The sequence below is a fragment of the Aethalodelphis obliquidens genome, unplaced genomic scaffold (genome assembly GCF_003676395.1).
Source record: "Aethalodelphis obliquidens isolate GAN/ISIS:26980383/991018 unplaced genomic scaffold, ASM367639v1 scaffold46, whole genome shotgun sequence".
Classification (NCBI taxonomy): domain Eukaryota; kingdom Metazoa; phylum Chordata; class Mammalia; order Artiodactyla; family Delphinidae; genus Aethalodelphis; species Aethalodelphis obliquidens.
In genome coordinates this window covers 11,924,711-11,948,492 of record NW_020837990.1, presented here as the reverse complement: position 1 = coordinate 11,948,492, position 23,782 = coordinate 11,924,711, and the positions used below count along the sequence as shown (strand labels likewise).

At 41.0% G+C, this 23,782-nt stretch overlaps 3 protein-coding genes across 8 annotated transcripts; 2 read left to right on the top strand and 1 right to left on the bottom strand.

Annotated features, from left to right (window-relative positions):
* Positions 1-15: 15 nt before the first annotated feature.
* Positions 16-9,603, top strand: NKAPD1 (NKAP domain containing 1). 4 transcript variants are annotated; one of them, XM_027082318.1, is made up of 6 exons: positions 16-154; positions 1,330-1,406; positions 3,454-3,554; positions 5,096-5,245; positions 6,120-6,173; positions 6,908-9,603. In XM_027082318.1, the coding sequence occupies exons 2-6, from the start codon at positions 1,338-1,340 to the stop codon at positions 7,410-7,412; spliced, it is 879 nt and encodes a 292-aa protein (XP_026938119.1). In that variant the 5' UTR covers positions 16-154; positions 1,330-1,337; the 3' UTR covers positions 7,413-9,603. The 4 variants fall into 4 exon arrangements, with proteins under 4 accessions (XP_026938119.1, XP_026938117.1, XP_026938118.1 ...); XM_027082316.1 differs by having other exon boundaries at positions 6,905-9,603; XM_027082317.1 differs by having other exon boundaries at positions 16-701.
* On the bottom strand, positions 9,519-11,542 carry TIMM8B (translocase of inner mitochondrial membrane 8 homolog B). The gene is made up of 2 exons (XM_027082323.1): positions 11,398-11,542; positions 9,519-9,918 (listed from the first exon to the last, which is right to left on the bottom strand). Exons 1-2 carry the CDS (start codon positions 11,479-11,481, stop codon positions 9,751-9,753), a joined length of 252 nt encoding a protein of 83 aa, XP_026938124.1. The 5' UTR covers positions 11,482-11,542; the 3' UTR covers positions 9,519-9,750.
* On the top strand, positions 11,543-22,886 carry SDHD (succinate dehydrogenase complex subunit D). Of its 3 annotated transcripts, none has more exons than XM_027082321.1 (4): positions 11,543-11,707; positions 14,327-14,443; positions 17,169-17,313; positions 21,890-22,886. In XM_027082321.1, exons 1-4 carry the CDS (start codon positions 11,665-11,667, stop codon positions 22,053-22,055), a joined length of 471 nt encoding a protein of 156 aa, XP_026938122.1. In that variant the 5' UTR covers positions 11,543-11,664; the 3' UTR covers positions 22,056-22,886. The 3 variants fall into 3 exon arrangements, with proteins under 3 accessions (XP_026938122.1, XP_026938120.1, XP_026938123.1); XM_027082319.1 differs by having other exon boundaries at positions 11,543-11,716; XM_027082322.1 differs by having other exon boundaries at positions 11,670-11,783.
* Positions 22,887-23,782: the final 896 nt, after the last annotated feature.

Genomic DNA, 23,782 nt, shown 5'->3' with positions numbered 1-23,782 from the left:
GTGTCCTGGAAACCCTCCTGTGGGAGTCTCTGGGACTCCTGTTGGTGGGAAGAATTTCTCAAGAGCACGACTTCCGGCCTGGAAGGGAAGTCGGCACCCTCTTCTCTCAGACCGCTTCCTCCCCCACCCCCGCCACGCGAGGCTGCGGCGCACGGTATGGGTGTGTTTGTGTGTGTTTGTGTGGGGAGGGCGTTTGGAGGGAAGGTTACCGGGAGCTCCGTGGCCGCTGGGGGGCAGGGGTCCCGGTGACGAAGATGGGGGTATTTTCTCTGTCTTCCACTTGGAAGCCCCAACCCCCCCGTCAGCCACTCTAGATACAAATTGGGGCCCAGTCGAGGGTCGTACCCGTCCAAAGTGCCCCCATCCTTTTTGGGGAGCGAAACCCAACCCCCGGGTCCATCCCAGAGGAGCGTGAGCGGGGAATGCCCCAGCCAACCAGGCCGTCCGGATTCCGCGCCGGAGCAGCCTCCGGCCTCAGTCCGGAGAGATATTTGCCTGTCGGCCTGGGCTGAGGGAAAGGCGGCCGTGGCCTGGGCCACGGGTGAGGGCGGAATAACCGGTGGGAAGGCTGCGTTTTCACGAAGGACTCGGGTGAAGCTGCAGAGCTGCCTTTGCTTGGCTTCTGGGTCGGAGGAGATCTTGTAATGGAGTGGTTCTTCGTCTCACACTAGCAAGATGCCTGATTTCCCCAGGATCGAGGGGTGAGTGAGCGTTGGAGTGGTGCACAAAGCCCCTGCTGGCTACACACGTGAATATCCCTGTCATCTATTTTTTTTGGAGGCTTCTGTACAAAATAGAACATAAAATTCTCTTGAATGAAGAAATTTAGGGCATCTCTGCATTTAATGTTTTTAGGCGTCAGTTTTTTTTACTGTTGACATTTGTGGTCCTGACACTCTCAAATCTAGGTGTTTAATTGCAAACTAATTTTGGGATTCGGGAGTTGATTTCTAGTCTGAACCATGTTTGCCTTGGACTATGTGGCCTGGGCAAGTTATGGCTTTAATGGAATTTCATCTACAAAATAGGAATGAAGATACTTGCCTCATAAAACATAGTTATTTTGAGGATTAAATAAAATGGGTCTCTTGAAAGCACTTAATTTGGTGCAGTTTCAAAGAACTCTCATGAACATTATCTCCTTTTATCCTCACAGTAGTGTGGTCAGGTGTTTTCCCCTTTTAATGGTGAAGGAAAAACTATTCCTCAGGACCTCTGACTTCTGGTTCAGTGATCTTTCCTTTATCTCATGCTTCATTATAACATAGTAATAAAAGATAAGGTAATAAAATAAATTATTATTAAATGTTACTTATTGATTCATTTCAGATTGAAGAATGTCCCGAGTTCCCTTGGGGAAAGTCCTCCTGAGGAACGTCATCCGGCACACAGATGCTCACAATAAGGTGAGAGGTACAACTTAGTTATTCCACATGCTTAATGAGGGCATACAGTGTGCTAGGAATTATTTTGATACAGTTAGAAGAGACAAAGATCGATAAAATAATTAGAATATAGTTTGATAAGTATTGTAATGCAGACATACACAAAGTCCTTTTATGCACTGAGGAAGGAATAATGAAATCTGCCTTGGGGAATTAGGAAAGGCTTCACACAATGGGTGTTATTTGAACTAGTTCTTGATGAACAGGATCAAGTTTACCAGGTGTAAAAGATCATTCAGGACAGAGGGAACATTATGTACTAGTGTATGGCAAGGAACATGAAGCATTTGGGGCAAGAAATTGTATGCATCCAGAAAGTAGAGAATGTGGGAGGTAGTGGCAGAGGATGAGGCCCAAATGGTAAATTGAGTTGGATTGTGATGCTTGGAGATTAGACTTTTTCCTGTAGGCAATAAAGAAACCATCAAATTTTTTTTTTTTTTTGGTGGTATGCGGACCTCTCACTGTTGTGGCCTCTCCCGTTGCGGAGCACAGGCTCCGGATGCGAAGGCTTAGTGGCCATGGCTTACGGGCCTAGCCGCTCTGCAGCATGTGGGATCTTCCCAGACCAGGGCACAAACCTGTGTCCCCTGCAACGGCAGGCGGACTCCCAACCACTGTGCCACCAGGGAAGCCCACCATCAGATATTTTTAAGCAGGGTTTGACATGATTGTATTTGTATTTTAGAAAGATGACTTGTTAGCTGGGTAGGGGATAGATCAGATGGGTTGAAACAGCAGAGGGACCAGTTAGGAGGCAATTGCAATGTTCCAGGTGAGAGATGATGAGTGGTTCACTTGAAAACAGTGACAGGGATGAAGATGAGGAATTTAGGCAATAAAGTTCAAAGAACTTGATGATTGATTGGATAATAGTGATAATTACGGAATCAAATATAACCACCTTGTGTGACTGGGTGAATGATGATGGTGCCATTAATTGAGTTAGGGAACTAAAGAAAAGAGACAAGTGTGATGGGAAAGGTAATTAGTTTGGTTTTGAACATCTTGATGGTGAAATGCTTATAGGATGTCCAAATAGTTCGCAATTCAGTCTTAGAGAAAAGTTGAGGCTGGATATAAAGATTTGGGGATTACTGATATAGGAAATGATAGAGGTCATGAGTGTAGGTGAGGTCACCTACGAGAGCACATATAATGAAACAAGGGTCAAGCACCCTTGTTTGGTTTTCTTTGGTGAACCGTACAACTAGTTTGACCACAAATGTTATTATTGTCATATCACCTGATATTCTCATTGTGAGTGAGGGTATAACTGTTACCTAAGCAGCCTCTGCAATTGCATAAACCACCCCAGTTGGATGGTGAGCTTAGATTTGAAAGCAGTGGCTAAAAAAGATAAATCTAGGACAGATTTAACAAAATATTACAGGAGGACTTAGAAATAAAATTTATTATTGTTCTTTGTGCAGCTATACTCTGCCTTTCAGGAAATTCTCTAACAGTTCCCATGCTGTTTGTTTTGTTTTGCTTTGTTTTTAACAAAAATTATTATGTTGTGAAAAGAGACTTAGCCTAGAAAGTTTCAAGACCCGTCCTTACTAGCTTTTTGACTTCGGTAAAAATCTCTGAGCTTTTGTTTCTTCTCAGTAAAATATAATAATGGTACCTGCTTTGCTTTCCTCATAAGATTGCTTAAAGTTCAATAGAGAGATGATATAGTTAAAATCATAAAGCATTTTAGAAACATAAGGGATTATCATTTGCTAATTGCAGCATAATTGCTTAGTTAATAAGGTGATAAGTGTGTCTATGCAGGGGTGAAAAAGCTCTTTTGTTGCTGCAGAATTCTACATATTTGAGATTTACTAGATTGGATTGTTTAATCACTCTAGAGAAACCAGAATTTGTTTCCCAGGTTCCTGATCAAAACTCAGTTTGTAATCCAGTAATTAGTGCAGACCGTATTTTCAGTTACTTTTTGGTGATGTAATGTGTTATTTTTAGTAACTTATTTTTATTTCTTTCCTTTAAAAAAAAAATCCAGATTCAGGAGGAATCAGATATGTGGAAAATAAGAGAACTGGAGAAACAGATGGAAGATGCGTACCGGGGGGCGAAAAGGAAAATGTTACCCAGCAGTTCAAGGTGAAGTTGCGACTCTGAGAACCAAAATAATTCTCATCTCATTCAGAATCATCAACTTTTGTTTAAAAACATTATGGTATGCTAAAGATAGATGAATTCAGTTCTGTGAGTCCTTAAGCCTTTCCTCTTCAATAAATCTAGACCCAATCATAAAGGTAATGGCTATGATGCATGTGGCCCCACTTTTTGCACTTATTTGCAATGGAGAACTTAAAAATTCTGCCTTGAACAATTGTAAACGTTAAGGATTCTGTGGATTCTGACCTTATCTGATGGCTTTTAAATTAAGATTTTCTATAGGTATCTTATGGTCACTTAGCTGATCATTCACACCTTTCCCCTATTAGTCTTTCATTCTCTCTCAGCCTTTTCTTTGCCCCATCTTCTTACTATCTTAGTCACACAACCTTTCACATTACCTTCTTAATAATTTGAGTGTGGATATGAAGGATCATGCAGGCTTAGTTGTCTTACCTGTGGAGGTGTAGGAATATCTGAGTATTGGGAACATCTCCTGCGTCTCATATGCCTGTTAGTATAGATCTGTGTGTATGAAAAATGATTATAAAGTAATAATGCTGATTTCTAAAACCACACAGGGAAATAGTTAATAGTGAGATATTTAAGTAGTGTGCCTGTGCAGTGTGTGGACTTTGGAGTGTGATTGGCTGTGTGTAATGGCTTTTGACAAGAAAGTATTCAGGGTATCCATGGTAAAGAAGGCAGAGTCTCAACATAAAAATAAATACCTTGTCAGTCTGTTTTCTCTCTGAAGATGGTTCTTGGAGAATTTGGAAGTACTTAGTGCAGATGATGATTTGTTTTGTATTGGTTATTCAGTTACAAGCAGCATTTCCAGGAACAAAATATTGTTCTTTTGGAGTGGACTATTAATGCCTGTCATAATGAATAAGTCTTTAAAACATAATCTCTTTAGGGACAGGTTTCTGATTGTCTCACTTGCCATTATAGTCCCAGCAGCTAGAACAGTGCCTGGCAGGCACATAGGAGGTCCTCAAATATTTTGGATAACCAATTAACTGGCTTAGTGACTGGTTAGTGGATATTGTAAGTACAGGCTAAGTCAGTGGTTCTCAACTGTTTATCCACCCCAACTTACTCATGGGTTACACCTTGCTCCCACTGTTACTCTGACTTAACTACAGCAGGTTGCTGATATTCAGGGAAGGGAGTGTATTTCAGAATCTCTAGGGCAGTTTGAAATGTCCCCAGCTGTGATTATGCTCTGCTTCCTTCTTTGAGGATCAGTGAGTGAGGTACAGCATGCCACAGTCGAAAAGTCATTTCGTCTATACTCTGCAATAGGACGGGTAGTGATGATCATATTTTCATTGAACACCTAACTGTACAAATTAATAGAGAGGAACAGATCATGTTAAAAAAAAGTATTTTTTTAACATTAAGTATCAGGTTGTTTTTGTCTCCCCTTAGCCTGTTCAGTGAGTTTTGTTCATGATATTCCATAAAATAACCTCACAGATTGCTTTTCTATCTAAAAGTTCTTCTGTTTTCTCTTACAGCCGGATGCGTAGTGATGGTTTTGATGAAGAAAGTCAAAGAGACTATTGGAGGCCAAAGAATGAAATTTCTGGGGCACTGGATGATGATTTTCTTAAGGCTAAATCCTGGAACAAGAAGTTACATGATTATGAAGCTAACATGCCAGACAGGTTTGTGACTAAATTCCTGTGACCATTAATGGTATTTGGCCTGAGAATGTGTACTTTTAAAAATTAATTATCTCTGCAAAAGCTTATACAGAAATGTTCATAGCATATTTATTCATAATGGCCAGAAAAGTGGAAACCCAAATGTCTATCAACTGATAAATGGATAAAAAAATGTGGTATATGGGATGGTAATAGAATGTTATTTGGCAGTATAAATAAAGTACTGATACATGCTACAACATGTATGAACCTTGAAAACATTATGCTCGGTGAGAAAAGCAGACACAAAAGGCCACTCATGATGATTCTATAGAGATAGAAAGTAGATTAGTGATTGCCGTGGGCTACGGGAGATGGAGGAATGGAGTGACTGCTAATGGATTGTTTCTTTTGGGGGTGATGAAAATGTTCTGAAATTAGTGGTGATGGTAGCACAACTCTGAAAATACTAAAAGCCACTGAAATGTACACTTTAAAAGGGTGAATTTTATGGTATATGAATTATATCTCAATAAAGTTGTTACTTAAAAAAAGTTGTCCTAAGGTAGACAGCATTATGTTATGAAGTGTTTTTGGAGAAGTACTTCACAGCTGAAGAGTAGAATATAAAAGCCCCTTAGTGTTTCTTAAGGAAGAAAATGTCAAGTTTTCTTACCAATGGACAAAGGAATCCTTTGTGTCTGAAATGAGCGTTCAGTACAGAAAATGTAACCAAGTTACCGAGCTATAAATGTGGTGTTGGCTCTACCATATCTCTTTTTTCTTGGTTCTGTGTGTCTCTGTAAATGTACACTCCTAAGTCTAATTTGTCTTTAATTTTTAAGAAATGTATGCATTGCTTTAACAATACATGTACTAAAATGTTATTTTACAGATGGGGTCACAGTGGATATAAAGAGTTATACCCTGAAGAATTTGAAACAGACAGGTAAGGCAAGTACACTTACTGAAAAAAAGTTAGAAAGTAAGATTAGTACACAGTCTGAATTATAAATTAAGTTCTTAATTTTTTTTTTGAAAGAGTGGATATATGTATATGTATAAATGATTTACAGACTTACTTTAGTATTTATTTATTTATTTATTTTGGCTGCACTGGGTCTTAGTTGAGGCAGGTGGGATCTTCGTTGCGGCATGTTTAGTTGCAGCAAGCTTGCGGACTTCTTAGTTGCGGCATGCGAACTTCTTAGTTGCAGCATGCACGTGGGATCCAGTTCCCCGACCAGGGATTAAACCCGGTCCCCCTGCATTGGGAGCTCAGAGTCTTACCCACTGGACCACCAGGGAAGTCCCGAGTTAGTAATTTTTATAAAGTATACAACATTTGCCATTAAAAATGTAACCAGAGAAATAATAGGAGATTTAGTTGGGAGATGACTGGTATTTTGCCTTTCCCTGATATTTGGCATTATCTACAGCATGTAGGTTTTTTTTATATATAGTGTTCCATACAGTAACTCAATATGGCAGATTAGAATTTTTGTCTTCATTTTAAAGATGAGGAAACAAAAACTCAGTGATAAAGTCTCATAGTAACACTATATCAGTTTTGATTTAAAATTCAGATGTTAACCCCAACTTCCCATCTAGAAAGCAGAATATAAAAATTATATAAATACACTTATTTTCTATAGTAAAGCAATTTTTCTTTTTTATTAGTAGTGATCAGCAGGATATTACCAATGGGAAGAAAACATCTCCCCAGGTAAAATCATCTACCCATGAATCTCACAAACACAAGAAGTCAAAGAAATCCCACAAAAAAAAGCAGAAAAAAAAGTCACACAAAAAACAGAAGAAAAGCAAAAAGGAAGCCACAGATATAACAGCAGATTCCTCAAGTGAGTTCTCAGAAGAAACTGGGGCTTCTAGTACCAGGAAAAGGAAACAACCACATAAGCGCAAGAAAAAATCCAGGAAAAAATCTGTCAAGAAATCTGCTTTATTCTTAGAGGCAGAGTGTAACACTTCCCAGTCAGATGATTCTGCATCCAGCAGTTCTGAGGAAAGTGAGGAGAGAGACACTAAGAAAACCAAAAGGAAAAAGAGAGATAAAAAAGCCCACATCCCTGTAGTTAACAGTGAAATACAGGAGAGGACAAACAAACGCACAAATTGGAAAGTGGCTACAGATGAAAGGTCTGCTGAGAGTTCAGAGGATGACTAAATGAGAAAGAAACATGTTTCCTGCATGACTCTGGATATTTACAGCTCTTACACCTTGGGGATTTGCCAGTGACTCTATTGCTCAGCACAGGGGGCCTGAGGTCAGAGCTGTCCTGTGCCATCTATATACATTCTGACAGACGACTTGTCTTCTATTTTGGCCTGTTAAACTTGATCCTCTTATTGTTAATAGGGAGTTGGTTATTTTGTTATGAAGGTTTCTTGAAGAGATTATTTTTTGTGATTAATCACATTTAGCGTAGAGTGCATATGCAGCAAATTAAAGGACCCGGAAAGCTGAATCCAGTAATGACCTGGGTATACCAATTGGAATGTTGAATTTGGGGAAAGCAAGGGCTGGGGGTCAAGAGATGGATTGGAACTAGTGCTGTATACAATGGTATGATAAGGGAACATCATGTTGCTCTTGTCTGTTTACATAGTAGGTGCCACAACTTGACTTTGTCTTTAGCCTTGGTGCTTTTGATCTTTCTGTATTTTGACCCCACAGGTGTGGTCCAGTTTACTTGATGAGGAAATGAACATAAGAACAAACATTTTCCATTCATGATAACATCCATAGACAGCTGTTACTGGGAGACTAGGAGTTTTTGACAAATTTCCCTGTTGGACAGGGTCTGTGGCTACACTCAGTATACCCCTAAACATGGTAATTGGATAGTAAAAGGTTTTCTAGTTCCATTGTTTATTGCTTAAATGCACTTGTGTTCAGAATTATTTCTTCAGTTCTCTTAGGTAAGTCCTCAACCAAATGAGGAAGAATTAGGCATTAGTTGTGCTAATGGTGCTCTGAACAGGATTCAGGGCAGCAACAGCTATTTAAGTGTTGTCTTCCTTGTTCATTTCTTAATCTGTTAATGAACTTTAGATTTTTCCTGAAACTAGATTGAATCAGTTCCAAAATGAAATAGGCTTCTCAGGGACATATCCGTTTCTTCCTAGTCTGCCTTTGGATTAAAGCACCAAGCAGAGACCTTGTTATTTCCCTTTGCTATATACTGTGATCCCTACTATGTTAATTCTTAAGAAACCAAAATATCACTGGAAGAAGGCTGGCAGAACACATGAATTATTTTCATTACGGCAGATCAAGTGACATTGTTTTTTCTTGGTCGTCACTTCATGGGTGAAGTAAAGCTTGAAGGCGCAGACTTTTGGTCTTGGTCTGCCATTCATTGGTTATGAGGTCCGGAGCAGGTAAGTCAACCTCCCTGGCCTTACTTTCCCTATGTGTAATACAGAAATACTTCATGGTAGCATGACTGTACGACACCAGCAATAGACTATGACAACATTCCATGAGGTGGTAATATTTTGTAGTTCTTAACTATTAAATTTGTTCTCTTTACAGAACAGATTTCTAATAAAATGCTTAGTCATAAAATACATGGTTGGCCAGAGGTTCCCTATCCCTTGATTATAAGCAGGTGCTACTTTTTGGGATATTTATTTGAAATATTAATACTTTGGTACTTAATTGTTGATGTCCCATGGTGCATATTTTTACCTTTGGGATTATTAGTGGCCCAAGCAGGGATGAATAGTCTATATAATTACTACCTCTTAACCTAATGCAATTGTTTTGTTCTTGGAGCAAGTGAAATCTTCGTGGGAAGGAGTTTTCTACATGGATTTTTTTTTAATTTTTTTTTAGCATAGTTTCTGTGCTATTAAAGTACTGATTCTAAGCACAGACTCAGGAAGATGGGCCATTGGAACAAGGCTTCTCCAGGAAGTTGGTTCTGTTTGGGTCTTGACCTTCCCTTCCTCTCATACTAGCAGGCCTCTTCCCAGTGAATACACATTTTGCCTGTTCTGTTTTTTGCCATGTTTACCTTTTCTTGGTCCTGTATAAGCAATAAAGCTGTTTTCTGTTCTTCACCTTTCTCAACCCCAAATTCTCTTCTATGCCTTAGGGTAAGGCTTTGATGGTTCTTCCAGCCCCCTTAAATATGGCTTAGGGTGGCTCTTCAAAACCTAAGATCTCTCATTTGCACTATTGGCCTTGGAACATAGTTGTTTCTAATGTTCCTGCCAATCAGAGATCTATATATTAAACCCTAAAATGGGATTTTAAAAAAAGAGAGTTGGAGAATTCACATTTATTGAATAACTGTTGTGATACAAGATGGAATTTCTGAATTCCCAATAAATAAATTTCACTTTTTGAACATTTGATCTCTTACTTTTTAGCACCAACAGGCTTGGTAACAGCCTGAAGTTAACCTGACAATGGGTTGACAACATTCCCCTGCTGGCCCTTCAACCTGCTTAATAATAAGTCTTTTGCTTCTTCAGTCATTCTCCCACGGGGTGGCCTACTGCCCTCCTTTCTGTACAATCTGGGCAAACCGACTGGTGATAGCAAGAGTAGTGTCAATGAAGCGGTCCACACAGCTAGAGAGACAATTTTCTGTGCGAGAGTCTAGGCGATTCCCTGGCTTCTCCACACATTTATCCCAACATAACTCCATGAAGTGATGCACCTAAGAAGAAAGAAAAATAGTAACAACTTGGGGTCTGCAGACAGGCCTAACTCTATGAATTTTATTTCCTTCCCATTTTTCTCATTTTCTGTCACCTGACTATTCTTTGACTCTCTCCTCACTTCTAATTTGTTACCAATATGGACCAACTCCTCATCCCTACATTGAAACAATCCTTTTATTCTCTCCTTTTCTGTTTTTCTTAGTAATTAAAAAATATGTACTTTCCATCAAGTCACCCTAATGCATCAGTTTCTCTGTTAGCCACTGAGGGCACTCCCTTATTTAACACCCAACCCATCTGTTTCAATGAGGTCCACACACAGCATACTCAACTTGACTCTCAATACTCCTCCCTAAAGATTTTTCCACAGTTTAAATTATTACCTCCTTGAGAGCACTGCCTATTATTTTCTAACTGTGTCACTTCCTTAGTCAGATAGAAAATCTCAGGCAGGATTAATACCTTCTTTTATATTTCCAAACTAGCACCAGCGTAAGCTGGGAGGCTATGGTACCAATTAATTCCCCCAAACCACTGCACTCATCTCATTCTAAACCTATTCTTAAGTAGTTCTTAACCTTTTTGGGGTCATGGACATATCTGAGAATCCGATGAAGGTTACGGGCCCAATCTACAGAAAAATGCACACACAGGCACAGAAAATGTATGCACTTTCATAATGTTCAGCACCCAAAGATTTCTAACCAGGGTTCTTGCTACTTACATTCAGCGAACTCTCCCCTTCCCACCCCCTCCCCCCCTCCTCCCAACACGGGGGAATAACCATTTACCAAGGGCTTAACTACTTTGGGAGGCTGGGTACTAAGCAGTCAATCCTTTCTGCGGTCCTAAAAGATGACTATCACCTCCGTTTAAGAGGCACGGTTAAGTAACTAGGTTTAGGGTTAGTCATGCAGCTAGAAAGGGGCAACGCCGCGGTTGGAACCATGCTCCAAAACCCTTGTTCTAAACTAACAGTCTAGACCGACTACTTCAGAGCCCACCTTGATCCAATAATGCTCTACTGCTCTATCGTTTTCCAATACATTATTGCATATGATCCTCGATATCCAGTGAGGCAGCGGGCGACTGCGAAACCAAGACTTACAGTGGACGGGCGTTTTGTCTATGGGCACGTGACCTGTAAGGGGCAGAGGCAAGCTTAGAACCGGAATCTTCCGAATGCCAGCCCAGAGAGCTCACCGCCAAGCTAGGCTCCCGTGCCTTTGTGTCGCCCGAGCCTTTCTGCGCTTTACACCTTCTCTTTCCCCCCACTACAGGCTTGCTTAGAGGGTACCTGAGCACTACGGGTCACCAGCGGCAGGAGAGACTCGTTTCTTTCCTGAGCAGAACGGGCCGCAGCAGGCACGGAGCATAGGGCGGCCGCACCGCCCCGCCACCGTTCAGAGCTCCGCGGGTGCCCGGAACCTGTACTTCACCCTCTTTTCTCTTCACACTGGTCCCTGTCCCCGCACCTGTGCAGTGAACTGCGCCTTCTGCTGTTCCGCCGCCACCAGGCGCTGCAACTCCGCTTCATCCGCCTCACCCAGCTCCGCCATTGCCTGCGTCGAGCTCCGGACCTTCCGACGAGCTGTGTGCGCATGTGCGGCGGGACCGAGCCAACACCAACTTCCGGTTCACCCGGCGTTTTCCGTTTCCTCGTTTTCTTTCGTCGTTGCGGGTGGATGTTGTCATATGACTGCTTCCGGGTTGCTGGATGACCTTGAGCCTTCCCGAGCGACATGGCGACTCTCTGGAGGCTGAGTGTCCTCTGCGGTGCCGGAGGTGGGCGAGGTGAGGGTCCTGGCAGCCGGAGGTGCTTAGGGGGAAGGGAATGCGATGAGGATTCGTCTGCTGGGCGGTGAGACCTTTTGAGCGGGGGTAGGGTGGGGCGGGGCGGGGGTGTCCCTCCTCCTTCCCTTTGGCAGCTCTGGCTCCTTCCGAAACCGCGGCATCACCAGCGTTGCCTGCGGGCCCAGATATTTACCCGAGAGCATATCTCCCCTGCTCTGGGCTGACGTGGTGATGGGGTAATTTGAAAGTTATGGTCTTGCAGAGGCTATTCACATGAGTTCTCTTTTTCTCCCCATTCGCTGTTTTTAGAGTGCTCCCTCCCTGAATCGCAAAAGTGTCAGGGTCAAAGTCCCAATCCACGTCTTGCCTATTTCCCTTGGAGTTGAGTTCGATAATTATAGAAGTGGGCATTTGTGTTATACCAGGCACTGTAGTATGGTTGGGTTACAAATGTGAAAAAACATAGTTCCAGCCCTCAAAGAGTTTTCGTTTTTGTAGAGAAAACACATATAAGCATAATGTAAAGAGAAAACATAACATAACATAAAGAGAAAACATAACATAAAGAGAAAACTGTGCAGTAAGTAAATTGTATGCCAGTCCAGAGGAAGAATATATTAGCTATGTGTTTTGGAAGGATCACCCTGTCTGGGTTCTTGAAGGAGGTGTGCCTGATTTGAGTGTTGAGGGTAAGGAAGGCCACAGGAAGAAGGGCATTACAGTTAGGGCTACTGGGATGAGCAAAAGAATGATGAAGGAGTAGAAACTGCTTGTTATGAGAGAAAACAAAACAAATCAGATATTAGAGTGTGAAGCTCAAGATGAGGAGTGAGATGGTTCTGGAAAGGTGAACTGAAGTCAAATCAGAGAAGAACTTGTCTTGATTTGGAGTATGCATTTTACTTCGTGTGAAGGGGAGTCCTTGAAAGATTTGACATAGATTTGCAGTTTACATTGACTACTTTGGTAACAATGTGGTAGATGGCCATCATGGGAAATGGGGCAGGCTAAGACATAAGTCAGGGAGACGAGTTGAGACACTGTTGTAGCCGTGTTGGCAAGGATGGTGAGGTCCTGAACTTGGAAAGTTGTACATAAGAGAAGATTGTCTCAGGAAATGTTAGGAGATACATCGTATGATTTGGCATTTGACTGAATTTAGAGGGAATGTCCTACATGACTTCCAGATTTCTGGGTAAAGTGAAAGAGTGGCTGGGATGTCATTAAATAAAGTGGTAAGCATGTAGATGGGGGGCAATTTTAAATGAGAAAGTGAGTTGAAGGGTGATTTTAGTTTTTGCCATGGTAAGTTTGAGGACCATGTGGGGTATCTCAGGGGAGAGGCCTTCCAGGCACTTAAACTTCTGAAACTCTGGGGAGATATCAGGCCTGGGGATACAGAGTTGGGTTTCATCAGCTTAAAGGCACTAGAAGTTGAGTGGACAAAATGTCTAGGGGTGGGCATAGGAAGCAAGGAGAGCAATGGGCAGATGATGGAACCCTGGGCAAACATTTAAGAGCGGCTGCAGAGGAGAGAATCAAAAGGAGAAGCAAAAGAGAGTTCTTTCAGAGAAGAGAAGGGAGGAGAGGCCACCAGTGCCACGTGATGCAGAAAGCCCAATAAGATGAAGACTAAACAGTGTCTATTGGATGTGGCCACAGGAGACCATTGGTGACTTACTAAAGCAGCTTTGGTGGGGATAAAGACGAGTTTCAGAGTTGAAGAATGATAAGGAAATGAGGAAGTTGAGGTGATTTAGACAACACTTTAAAGAAGCATGTTTGGAAAGTGAAGAAAGGGAGCAGGGGAAGAGTGCATGGGCATTAGAGGACATAGGATCAAGGGAAGGGTTAATTATATTACATCAGTTGAGGGAAAATGGTCAGTAGGAAGGAAGGAGAGGTTAAAGATACAGGAGAGAAATTACATTTTATCGAGTGCTTATAACATTCTGGGAATTATGCTGAACATTTTACGTATATTTTAAAATTTTCAACGGAGTATTATGAAGTAAATACCAGTATTTTCATTTTACAAAAGAGAGGACATTGACTCTTGGAGAGACTATTTAACTTAATTGCTCATCGTCTCACAGCAGCATTGGTAGAGTTGGGTGTACCTAGGTCTGCCTATTTTTAAACCAAGAGACAAGATCTAAAAGAGGACAGAAAGGGATGGGTTCAAGAGTGCAAGCAGAGAAATTGATCTTGAAAAGGAAGATGGTATTTCCCAAACTAGACTGACTTCCCTGAAGACAAAGACTTTGTCTTTTATCTCTCTTGCTATAGTGCAGAGCATAATCTTGCATGTATTAAATGTTTGTTGGATGAATAGATGAATAAATGGGAGAAGAAAGGAGCTATAAGTTATTTTTTTTAATTAGTCAAAGTGAAGCCCTTTTATGTAAGTGTTCATTGATTTTTCAATATTTCCATGGCTACTTAGTCTAATCTCATAGCAGCCCAGTGAAATAGACGCTATCCTCATTTTACAGATGAGTTGGTCATTCCCTGTTTGGGGTTAAATCGCTTGCCTATGGTCATTTAGAAAGTCTGTCAATCCTGTTAAAGGAGAGGTGCTTATGATCCCCCTTATGTCTCTTTCCTTAGCTCTCTTCCTCCGAACCCCAGTGGTCAGACCGGCTCATGTCTCAGCATTTCTCCAGGACCGATCAACCCCAGGATGGTGTGGAATACAGCACATTCACCTGTCACCCAGCCACCATTGTATGTCCATCTTCATCTGGGCTGATTATCATGCCTTTGGCAGGATTTGCTGTCTCTGAGAGGAACTCTTGTGTCCAACTCTGTCAAATGAAGACCTAGCCTACACCTGGGCACACAATGCTAGCATGGTTGAATCATGCCATTTACACTCATACAGAAACTTCTGGTCTAAGTCTTTTTAAATTTTTTAACTTTTTAAAAAGAAAATAGTTCTGTGGGAAGAATCTGTTCAATATAGTTTAGTTACTTTTATTTATGTAGCTAATGGAGAGGAGCCAGATCCAAATAATTTGGCATAGTAGACAGTTTAAAAAATCATGCATATTTATAGCTGTAATTGACATGCTTATTTTTATTTAGGTTGATATTAAAATCATGGCATTTCTTGGATGAATACTGTTTAGGTATTAAATCTTAGAAAATCTGTAGGTGAATAACAAGTTAACTATATTTTCATTTTTAAAGTCTAGAAAGATCAGTATTTTACAGAGAAGAATTCTTTTGATTCTTAAGTCTACCAGTTATAATTGCATCTGAGTTATGAGTAATTAGGCAAGTATAGTTTTCCTGCTTTTTAGAATTATGTTATCTTTGAAAGTTTTTGTTTCTGAACTTCGTTCAGTTAGATTTAGCAGAGTGGTTTTAACTTGGGGTGCATGGGACTAAAGGAAGTTCCCCCAAAGTTGTATACACAGTCTTTATTTTTTAAATTTATTTATTTATTTATTTATTTATGGCTGCATTGGGTCTTCATTGCTGCACATAGGCTTTCTCTAGTTGTGGCGAGCAGGGGCTAGTCTTCATTGTGGTGTGTGGTCTTCTCATTGCGGTGGTTTCTCTTGTTGTGGAGCACGGGCTCTAGGCATGTGGGCTCAGTAGTTGTGGCTCGTGGCTCTAGAGCGCATGCTCAGTAGTTGTGATGCCCGGGCTTAGTTGCTCTGCGGCATGTGGGATCTTCCCGGACCAGGGCTCAAACCCGTGTCCCCTGCATTGGCAGGTAGATTCTTAACCACTGCGCCACCAAAAAAAAAAAAAATTTTTTTTTTTTAAATTTTTTTGGCCACGCTGCGCAACATGTGGGATCTTACTTCCCTGACCAGGGATCAAACCTGCGCCCCCTGCATTGGGAGCGCAGAGTCTTAAGCACTGGACTGCCAGGGAAGTCCCCCTACACAGTTTTTAATGTGTGTATCTATGTGCACTTTTCCAGGAAGTAGCTCCATCCTTTTATTAGATTCCCAATGGGGTGTGTAACCAAAAAAAGGTAGAGGCTCTCAAAGAGATGTTTAAAGCCCGTTTTATTTTCACTTGTTTAAAAGACGTTTTCAGGGACTTCCCTGGTGGTCCAGTGGTTAGCAGTCCACCTGCCAGTGCAGGGGATACGGGTTTGAGCCCTGGTCCAGGAAGATCCCGTATGCCGCAGAACAGCTGAGCCTGTGAGCCACAACTGCTGAAGCCTGTGCATCTAGAGCCCGTGCTCCGCAACAAGAGAAACCACCACAGTGTGAAGCCTGCGCGCCGCAATGAAGAGTGGTCCCCGCTCACCGCAGCTTGGATGAGAGGGCCCATGCACAGCAATGAAAACCCAGTGTAGCCAAAAATAAATAAAAATAAATAAATGTATAAAAAAATAAATAAAAGAAGTTTTCACATTCCATATCTATTTTTGGCTGTTTATAAGTAACGGAACAGAAGAAGAACCATGACCCTAAAAGTTGACAGTAGAACTTTGCTTCTATCTATCTATTTATTTATTTTTGGCTCTGTTGGGTCTTCGTTGCTGTGGGCGGGCTTTCTCTAGTTGTGGCGAGCAGGGGCTACTCTTCGTTGCGGTGTGCGGGCTTCTCATCACGGTGGCTTTTGTTGTGGAGCACAGGCTCTAGGCACGCGGGCTTCAGTAGTTGTGGCTCACGGACTCTAGAGTGAAGGCTCAGTAGTTGTGGCACATGGGCTTTGTTGCTCCTCGGCATGTGGGATCTTCCCAGGCCAGGGCTCGAGCCCGTGTCTCCTGCATTGGCAGGCAGGTTCCCCCACCCCCACCCCGTACGTGTGCCGCTCATTGTTGTGGCCTCTTCCGTTGCGGAGCGCAGGCTCAGCGGCTCCGCGGCATGTGGGATCCTCCCGGACCGGGGCATGAACCTGTGTCCCCTGCATCGGCAGGCGGACTGTCAACCATTGCACCACCAGGGAAGCCCCTGGCAGGCAGATTTTTAACCACTGCGCCACCAGGGAAGCCCGAGAACTTTGCTTCTCTTTGAGTTGGCTGGTTTAATTTTCTTTTGGGAGGATTTTTAATATTACTTTACTTACTTTAATATTACTTTACTTACAATATTACTTTACTTTTGATTAGGTGTAAACAAAAGAGTGATGTTTTAAAGGAATTCCATAGGTGTCACCAACTTATATTCATAAGGTATCTGTCTATTACACTGAAGTCCAAGATTGGTAATTCTGCAAAGATATTTTGTCCATCTTCTTGCCTATAAGCAAAGTGGATCTGTCTTCTAATTAACATATGTAGGTGTTGAGACACCCTGTGCTGAAAGACTTCAAAGAAAGGAGATTGCATCTCTCACTTACCTTTATCTTACCCTGTTTATGCTCAGAGTTAAGTCTTCCATGCATTCTGTTTGCCATTATGTCAGTGGGTTATTTTGTGGCAAATACTGAGATGTGTGTTTCCCCCTGCAACTCTTACGAATCTCGTCCTTCCTTTCTACAGCTGGTTCCAAGGCTGCGTCTCTCCACTGGACTGGTGAGAGGGTTGTCAGTGTTTTGCTCCTGGGCCTAATTCCAGCTGCTTATTTGAATCCTTGCTCTGCGGTGGACTACTCTCTGGCTGCAGCCCTCACTCTTCATAGTCACTGGCAAGTACAGCAGTCCTTTCAGTATTACATTGTCAGCTCAATTTGTTTGCTGTGAGCTTGTCTCACTATTGCATATGAGGGAGAAGTTGGTTGAGATACTGAAGATCTGAAGAGAACCTTAAAACATATGTAAACTATTTATATGCCCAGATTTATGTATCCACATGCCTATTTGATGTCTTTGCTTTCATATCTGTACACATTTTGAACACAGCATGTCATAAAACTGAGTTCCTGATCTTCCCCAGATCTCTTCCTCCAGTATTCTTGTCCATTTGAGTTAATGACATTTCCATTCTTCTATTTGTTCAAGCCCCAAACCTGGTCATCATGCTTGATTCCAGAAGTAGTCTCCTAACTGGTCTCCTGTCCTCAACACAGCAGCCCCTGTGATCCTGTTAAAATATTAAGACAGGTCCAGACCCTCCTTGAAACCCTTCATTGTCTCCTAATCTTACTTAAACTAAAAGGCAGAGTTCTTACAGTGATCTACGGACTCTATATGGTCTTGGCCCCTCTTTCTTTCCTCATTTGCAACGATTTTCTGTCACATTCACACTGGCTTCCTTGCTAATTCTTGAACACACCTGGGTCACTCCAGGCCTCAGGGCTTTACTCTTACAGTTCCTTCTACTTGAAACTTTTCCTAGTTATGTACGTGGCTTGTTGCCTCATTTCCTTCACATCTTAAATGTTACCTTCTCAATGAAGCCGTCTCTAACGACTTACTCAAAATTGCAGTGTCTCTCCCAACATTCCTTATCCCTCTCCCCTGTCTTTATTGTCTCAGTAGCACTTATTTCATTCTAATATACTTTATCATCTGTTTATCTTGTATATTTCTTGTCTCCCCTCACGAGAATGAAAGCACAGATACAGAAAATCATAAGAATCAAATCTATGGCTTAGTGAATTATTATAACAGTAATACCCCCCAGGTCAAGAAATAGACCTTTGCCACCTACTGCAGGAGCCTCTTCCTTGTGTTGTATCTCAGTCATAATGGTTCAACATCCCCCCACCAGAAAAAATTTTATTCTGATTTTTATAGCAATCGTTTTCTTACATTTCATCATAGTTTTATTACCTAAATGTGCATCACTAGACACTATAGTTCAGTTTTGCTCTTTTTAAAAAAAGAAATGTAATAGGAGTTTTGACTGTTTTTATTTGTTGTTATATCTTTAGTGCCTAGGGCAGTATCTCACACATAGCACTAAGTAAATATTTGTCGAATGGATGAATTTCCAGTTTTTATTTATTTTACCCAGTGTAGTTTGTTAGACTTTCTAAGTTAATGAACCTTCTAGAAAGTTTGTTAATAACAATTGGGTTCCTTAAGTTGTCCCTTTTATGTTGTTTTGCAAGGACAATATGCTGTCATGGGTGGGGGAGGTTTTTTTTGGATTGTTAGTACTGAAAGCACTTGGGGGAGTATCTTAACCAACCCTATTGTTTTACAGTTGTAGAAACTAAACCCCAGGGAAGTTAAGTAACTTGTCAGAATCATTTTCTAGCTAGTATTAAAGGTGATTTTGCTTACCTAGTTTTCTAGGGTTGGTTAGAATTACCCTTTAACCAGATAGACCTCTCACAATAAAAGATTCCAGTTGCATATGGAAATACTAGCTCACAGCTACAGTAGGATTTCTCTGATGTGTGTTTCTTGAAAGAAGATCCATCTAAATCGGTGAAAAATCAGAATAAGAGATAAATCTAAAGTCATACATTTTCTTTTTTGGCCGTGCTGTGTGGCATATGGGATCTTAGTTCCCCAACCAGGGATTGAACCCGTGCCCCCTGAAGTGGAAGTGTGGAGTCTTAACCACTGGACCGCCAGGGAAGCCCTAAAGTCATACATTCTAAAAATTACGATTGACTTCTCCAATTACCTTACTGATTCTCTCTTCCTTTTTCAAACATACACAGAAAAGACTTGAAAGAATTGTCTATAATTGTGCACTAGTTCCTTAGCATCCAATCTGCTGGGTTTTTTTTTGGCGGTACGAAGGCCTCTCACTGTTGTGGCCTTTCCCGTTGTGGAGCACAGGCTCCGGACGCGCAGGCTCAGCGGCCATGGCTCACGGGCCCAGCCGCTCCGCAGCATGTGGGATCTTCCCGGACCGGGGCACGAACCCGTGTCCCCTGCGTCAGCAGGCGGACTCTCAACCACTGCGCCACCAGGGAAGCCCAGCATCCCATCTTTTTTAACCCACATTAATTGGGCTTTTTATCCCAACTGTGTAACTGAAGTCATTCTTATCAAAATCACTAAAGACCTTCATTTTTTCCAAATCCAGTTGTCCATTCTCTGTCCTCCACTTGAAACTCAGCAGCATTCAACTTAATCGACTGTTCTCTCCTTAAGTAAATTTTCTTTGGCTTCCTAGATGCTATACTCATCTTGTTTTCTTCTACCTTACCAGCTGTACTTTCTCAGTCTTCTCTGTCAGCTCCTTTTCCTCTTGTCTGACCTCTGAATAATAAAGGTCTGACCTCCAGGCTCGTTCTAGGCTTTTTAAAATTTCTCTGTTGACACACTTTTCCAAGGTGAGCTCAGATCAGACTTCTTTTCCTGAGCTGCAGACTTGTATTTCCAGTTGTCTGACCGACTTATCCACTTGGATGTCTAATAGTCATCCCAAATTTAATATTGCCAAAAATCACTCTTTCCGCCCCCCCTCCAAAATCTCTTTTGATTTCCCCTCAAAACCTCCTTCTCTCCCGTTCTTCCCTAATTCAATTAAATCTTGTTGTTCAAGCCAAAAATCCTGGGAGTCATTCTAGGTATTACTTTTTGTCTTAACCCCACAACCAGTCCATCAGCTTGCGTTAGTTCTCTCCTCAGAACGTAGTCTGAGCCAAGTTAAGCCAGCAGCCTTGCCTAGGCTACTCCGGCTGCTTCCTAACTAGTTTTTTATTTCTGTTCTTGCCACCCTTCTGCCCACACTGTCCTTTCACCACGTATAGCCAAAGTGACCTTTTTAAAAGGTAAAATTACATTTATCCAAAGAAGATATGCAAATGGAAAATAAGCACATGAAAAAATGCTCAACATTGTTTGTTATTAGAGAAATGCAAATCAAAACCTCATTGAGATACCACTTTACACCTTACACTTTATACCACTTTACGCTTTACACCGACTTTACACATCGAGATACCACTTTACACCACTTTACACTTTACCAGGATGGCTGTAATCAAAAAGATGGACAATAATGAGTGTTGAGAAGTGGGAGTCCTCATATACCTCTGCTGGGAATGTAAAACGTTGCGGCTACCTTGGAAGACAGTTTGGCAGGTCTAACAAAAGTTATTATAACAAAGAGTTATAATATGAGTTAACAACAGAGAGTTGCTATATGACTTGACAATTTCACTTTTAGGTGTATACCTACCAAAATTGAAAACATATGTCCCCACGCACACAAAAACTTGTACAATAATGTTCATAGCAGTGTTATTATATAATAGCCAAAGAGGCGAAACAGTCCAGATGTGTCTTAATTGATGAATAGCTAAACAAAATGTGATATGTTTTTACAAAGGAAGATTATTTGGCCATACAAAGACTAAAGTGCTGATCCGTGGTGCAACATGGCTGAACCTTGGAAATGTTATGCTGAGTGAAAGAAACTCAACACAAAAGGCCGTATATTGTATGATTTCATTTATAAAAAGTGTCCCGAATTAGCAAATATGTAGAGACAGAAAACAAATTAGTGATTGCTTAATGGGCTAAAGGGTACAGAGTTTGTTTCTGATGAAAATGTTCTGGGATTAAACAGTGATGGTGTTGTACAACTCTGTGTGAGTATACTAAAAGCTACAGAATTGTTAATTTTATGGTACATGAATTATATCTCAATAGAACTGTTACTTAAAAAGTAAAATTAGGTCACTGCTTACTTTGGTCACTGCCTACTTAAAGCACAGCTGTGGTTTCCCGTTGTATTTCGAGTAAAATTCAAACTCCTTGTTATGACCTTCAAGCCCCTATGCGATCTGCCCCTGCCTTCTGGTCTCTCTCTTCTCCAGCCACATAACCTTTCTACGATTCCTCAGAGATGCCAAGGTCATTGTTACTTTTGTTTGGGATGTTCTTTTCATTCAAGCCATCCTTTCTAAAATATTTCTTCATAGCACGTATGTACTTTTTCTTTCTCTTCACTAAAATGTTTGTTCCATAAGGGCAGGAATGCTGTCTTATTTGCTGTACTCTCAACATCTGTAACAGATTCTGGCACATATCTGCTTAATAAATTCTTTTTCAATTAATGAAAAAGTCTGTAGGCCATTTGTTTGGGTTTAAAAATAAAAAACAAAATTTTATAAATAGAGTAGGAATTAGTTACTGTCTTTGATATAAACGACTCGAAAATTGAATCTGAAGGATAGGAAGGTGTCTTTATTGTTAGGGTACACTTGATTCCTTCATTTTGGTTTATGATTTTTGTTACCATGAGTTGCATTTTGACTTGACTGATTATTTTTTTTGCAGCCAAGTTAACCGAATAGCCTTCTAACATCACTTGTGGTTTTTCATTTGTACTGTGATTTTTTTTTTCTTTAGGGGCATTGGACAAGTTGTTACTGACTATGTTCGAGGGGCTGCGTTGCAGAAAGCTGCCAAGGCAGGCTTTTTGGTGCTCTCGGCGTTCACCTTTGCTGGGCTTTGTTATTTCAACTATCATGATGTGGGCATCTGCAAAGCTGTGGCTATGCTGTGGAAGCTCTGACCCTTTAGACTTAACACCTTGAGAATTGATTGTACACCTGCTTGCCTCTGCTATGTCATGCCATTTCAACTCACAATAAGAAGGAAATAACAGATTAGTCCGCTGGTAAACCTCTTCTCCTAATCAGCCAGTTATGTTTAGAGTTTAATCTTTGAAGAAAGATTTGAGAGAAATTGTATCCAAGAAGTTGTGAGACTGAGTTTTGTATTCTGGAGAGTTAATGGGGTGTCTCACAGCTTCTCAGAAGACTCACAGTATAACTAAACATTATATATGAGCCTTTGCCTGTTAATTTATCAGACTTTTAAAGGGAATTCAGTTTTATTACTCTCAATATTTGATCAAACTTCTATATTTGTCCTAGGATGATGGAGAAAGGGAACGACTGTTAATTCATAAGTAAAGACTGCAGAAAATTAGGCAGTGTTTTGTTTTTGTAAACATCCCCCCCCTCTTTTCAGTCGATACCAGTTACTGATGGTTACGTGTCCTAGGGAGATTTGAAAATGAGAAATGCTGATATTTCACATTACTGATTTCTAGATCCTAGGAAGAAGAACCTGGAGAGTTTCTGAATATAGAGAAGTTTCACGTAGGGAGGAGGTCCCTTTATAGATGTTTCAAATTGTTACAGGTTCTAAATGGAGACTTAATCCTCAAATGTGTTTATTTTACTGGTCCTAAAATAATCTGTTCACAAATATAAAATTGTAAGTAATAAGTTGTTGTTTTCCCACCGTGGGAATCTCTAATGTGAAAATGTATTCTATGAAGGTAAAGTTTTTTTAAAAATAAAAATGCTGTATAATAAAAATTTATTCTACTCTTTTATGTCTTAATTGTCCATAGTTTTATTCAGTAGAACTGAGTGTCTATTGCATCTATAGCACGGAAACAGGACTGAGTGTTTAAATTTCCTTCTGAGTTTAACAGTTAGGTAAATCAGATACAAAGTGCTGTAATACAGAAAAGACTTACATGTAATAGGCAGAAATATACTGAGTATAAGTAGTTTGGTATGAGGAAAGTAATAAGATTAAGTAGTAGGAATCAGAATTGGGTCCAGATTATGGTGTTCTGTGGTTGCCAGCCTTTATATTCAAATTTTATACTGTATGCAGTTAATCTGGTCTTAAGGGATGAGTGTAATGCATGATGGTTTCATCTAGCAATGTAGATGAAATGGGAGTTGGTGCATTTCACTCACTGAGGACCTTACTGGATAACTGAGGCAAACTATCGAAGGGGAGCTGGCTAGAAGGGTAAGTGTTCATACTGGAGGTTAAAGATAAGGTCCCCTTAATGTGCTTACAACCTTGTAGGATATTTATTAAGGGTTTAGGAAGAGGTGGTTAATTCTGTTTTGGGGCAGTTTAAAGGTTTCAGAAGGGGGTGATGCCTGAGTACCAGTAGTTCACCAAGGAGTCATGGTGGTGGGCCAGTCCGCCTTGTCAGGGAGGAGTATTTTATTACTGACTTGGTTTAGAATTGGTGGTTCATTATGATGATAAAAAAGCGGACTGACCTTTAGTCAGTTTCGTTATTGTTTTAAAATTCTCTATAGTGATCCCCCTTAGAGTCATTCCTCACCACCCCCCCACTGCTCCCCCATCCCTCCAGCCCCCAGTACACCACTGCTGTCAAATGGAGTGGGGAAATGGATTTTTCCGTAGAGTAGCTATCACCAATACCATCAGATCGTAGTTTGGCTTTGGAAGGGTGTCTAA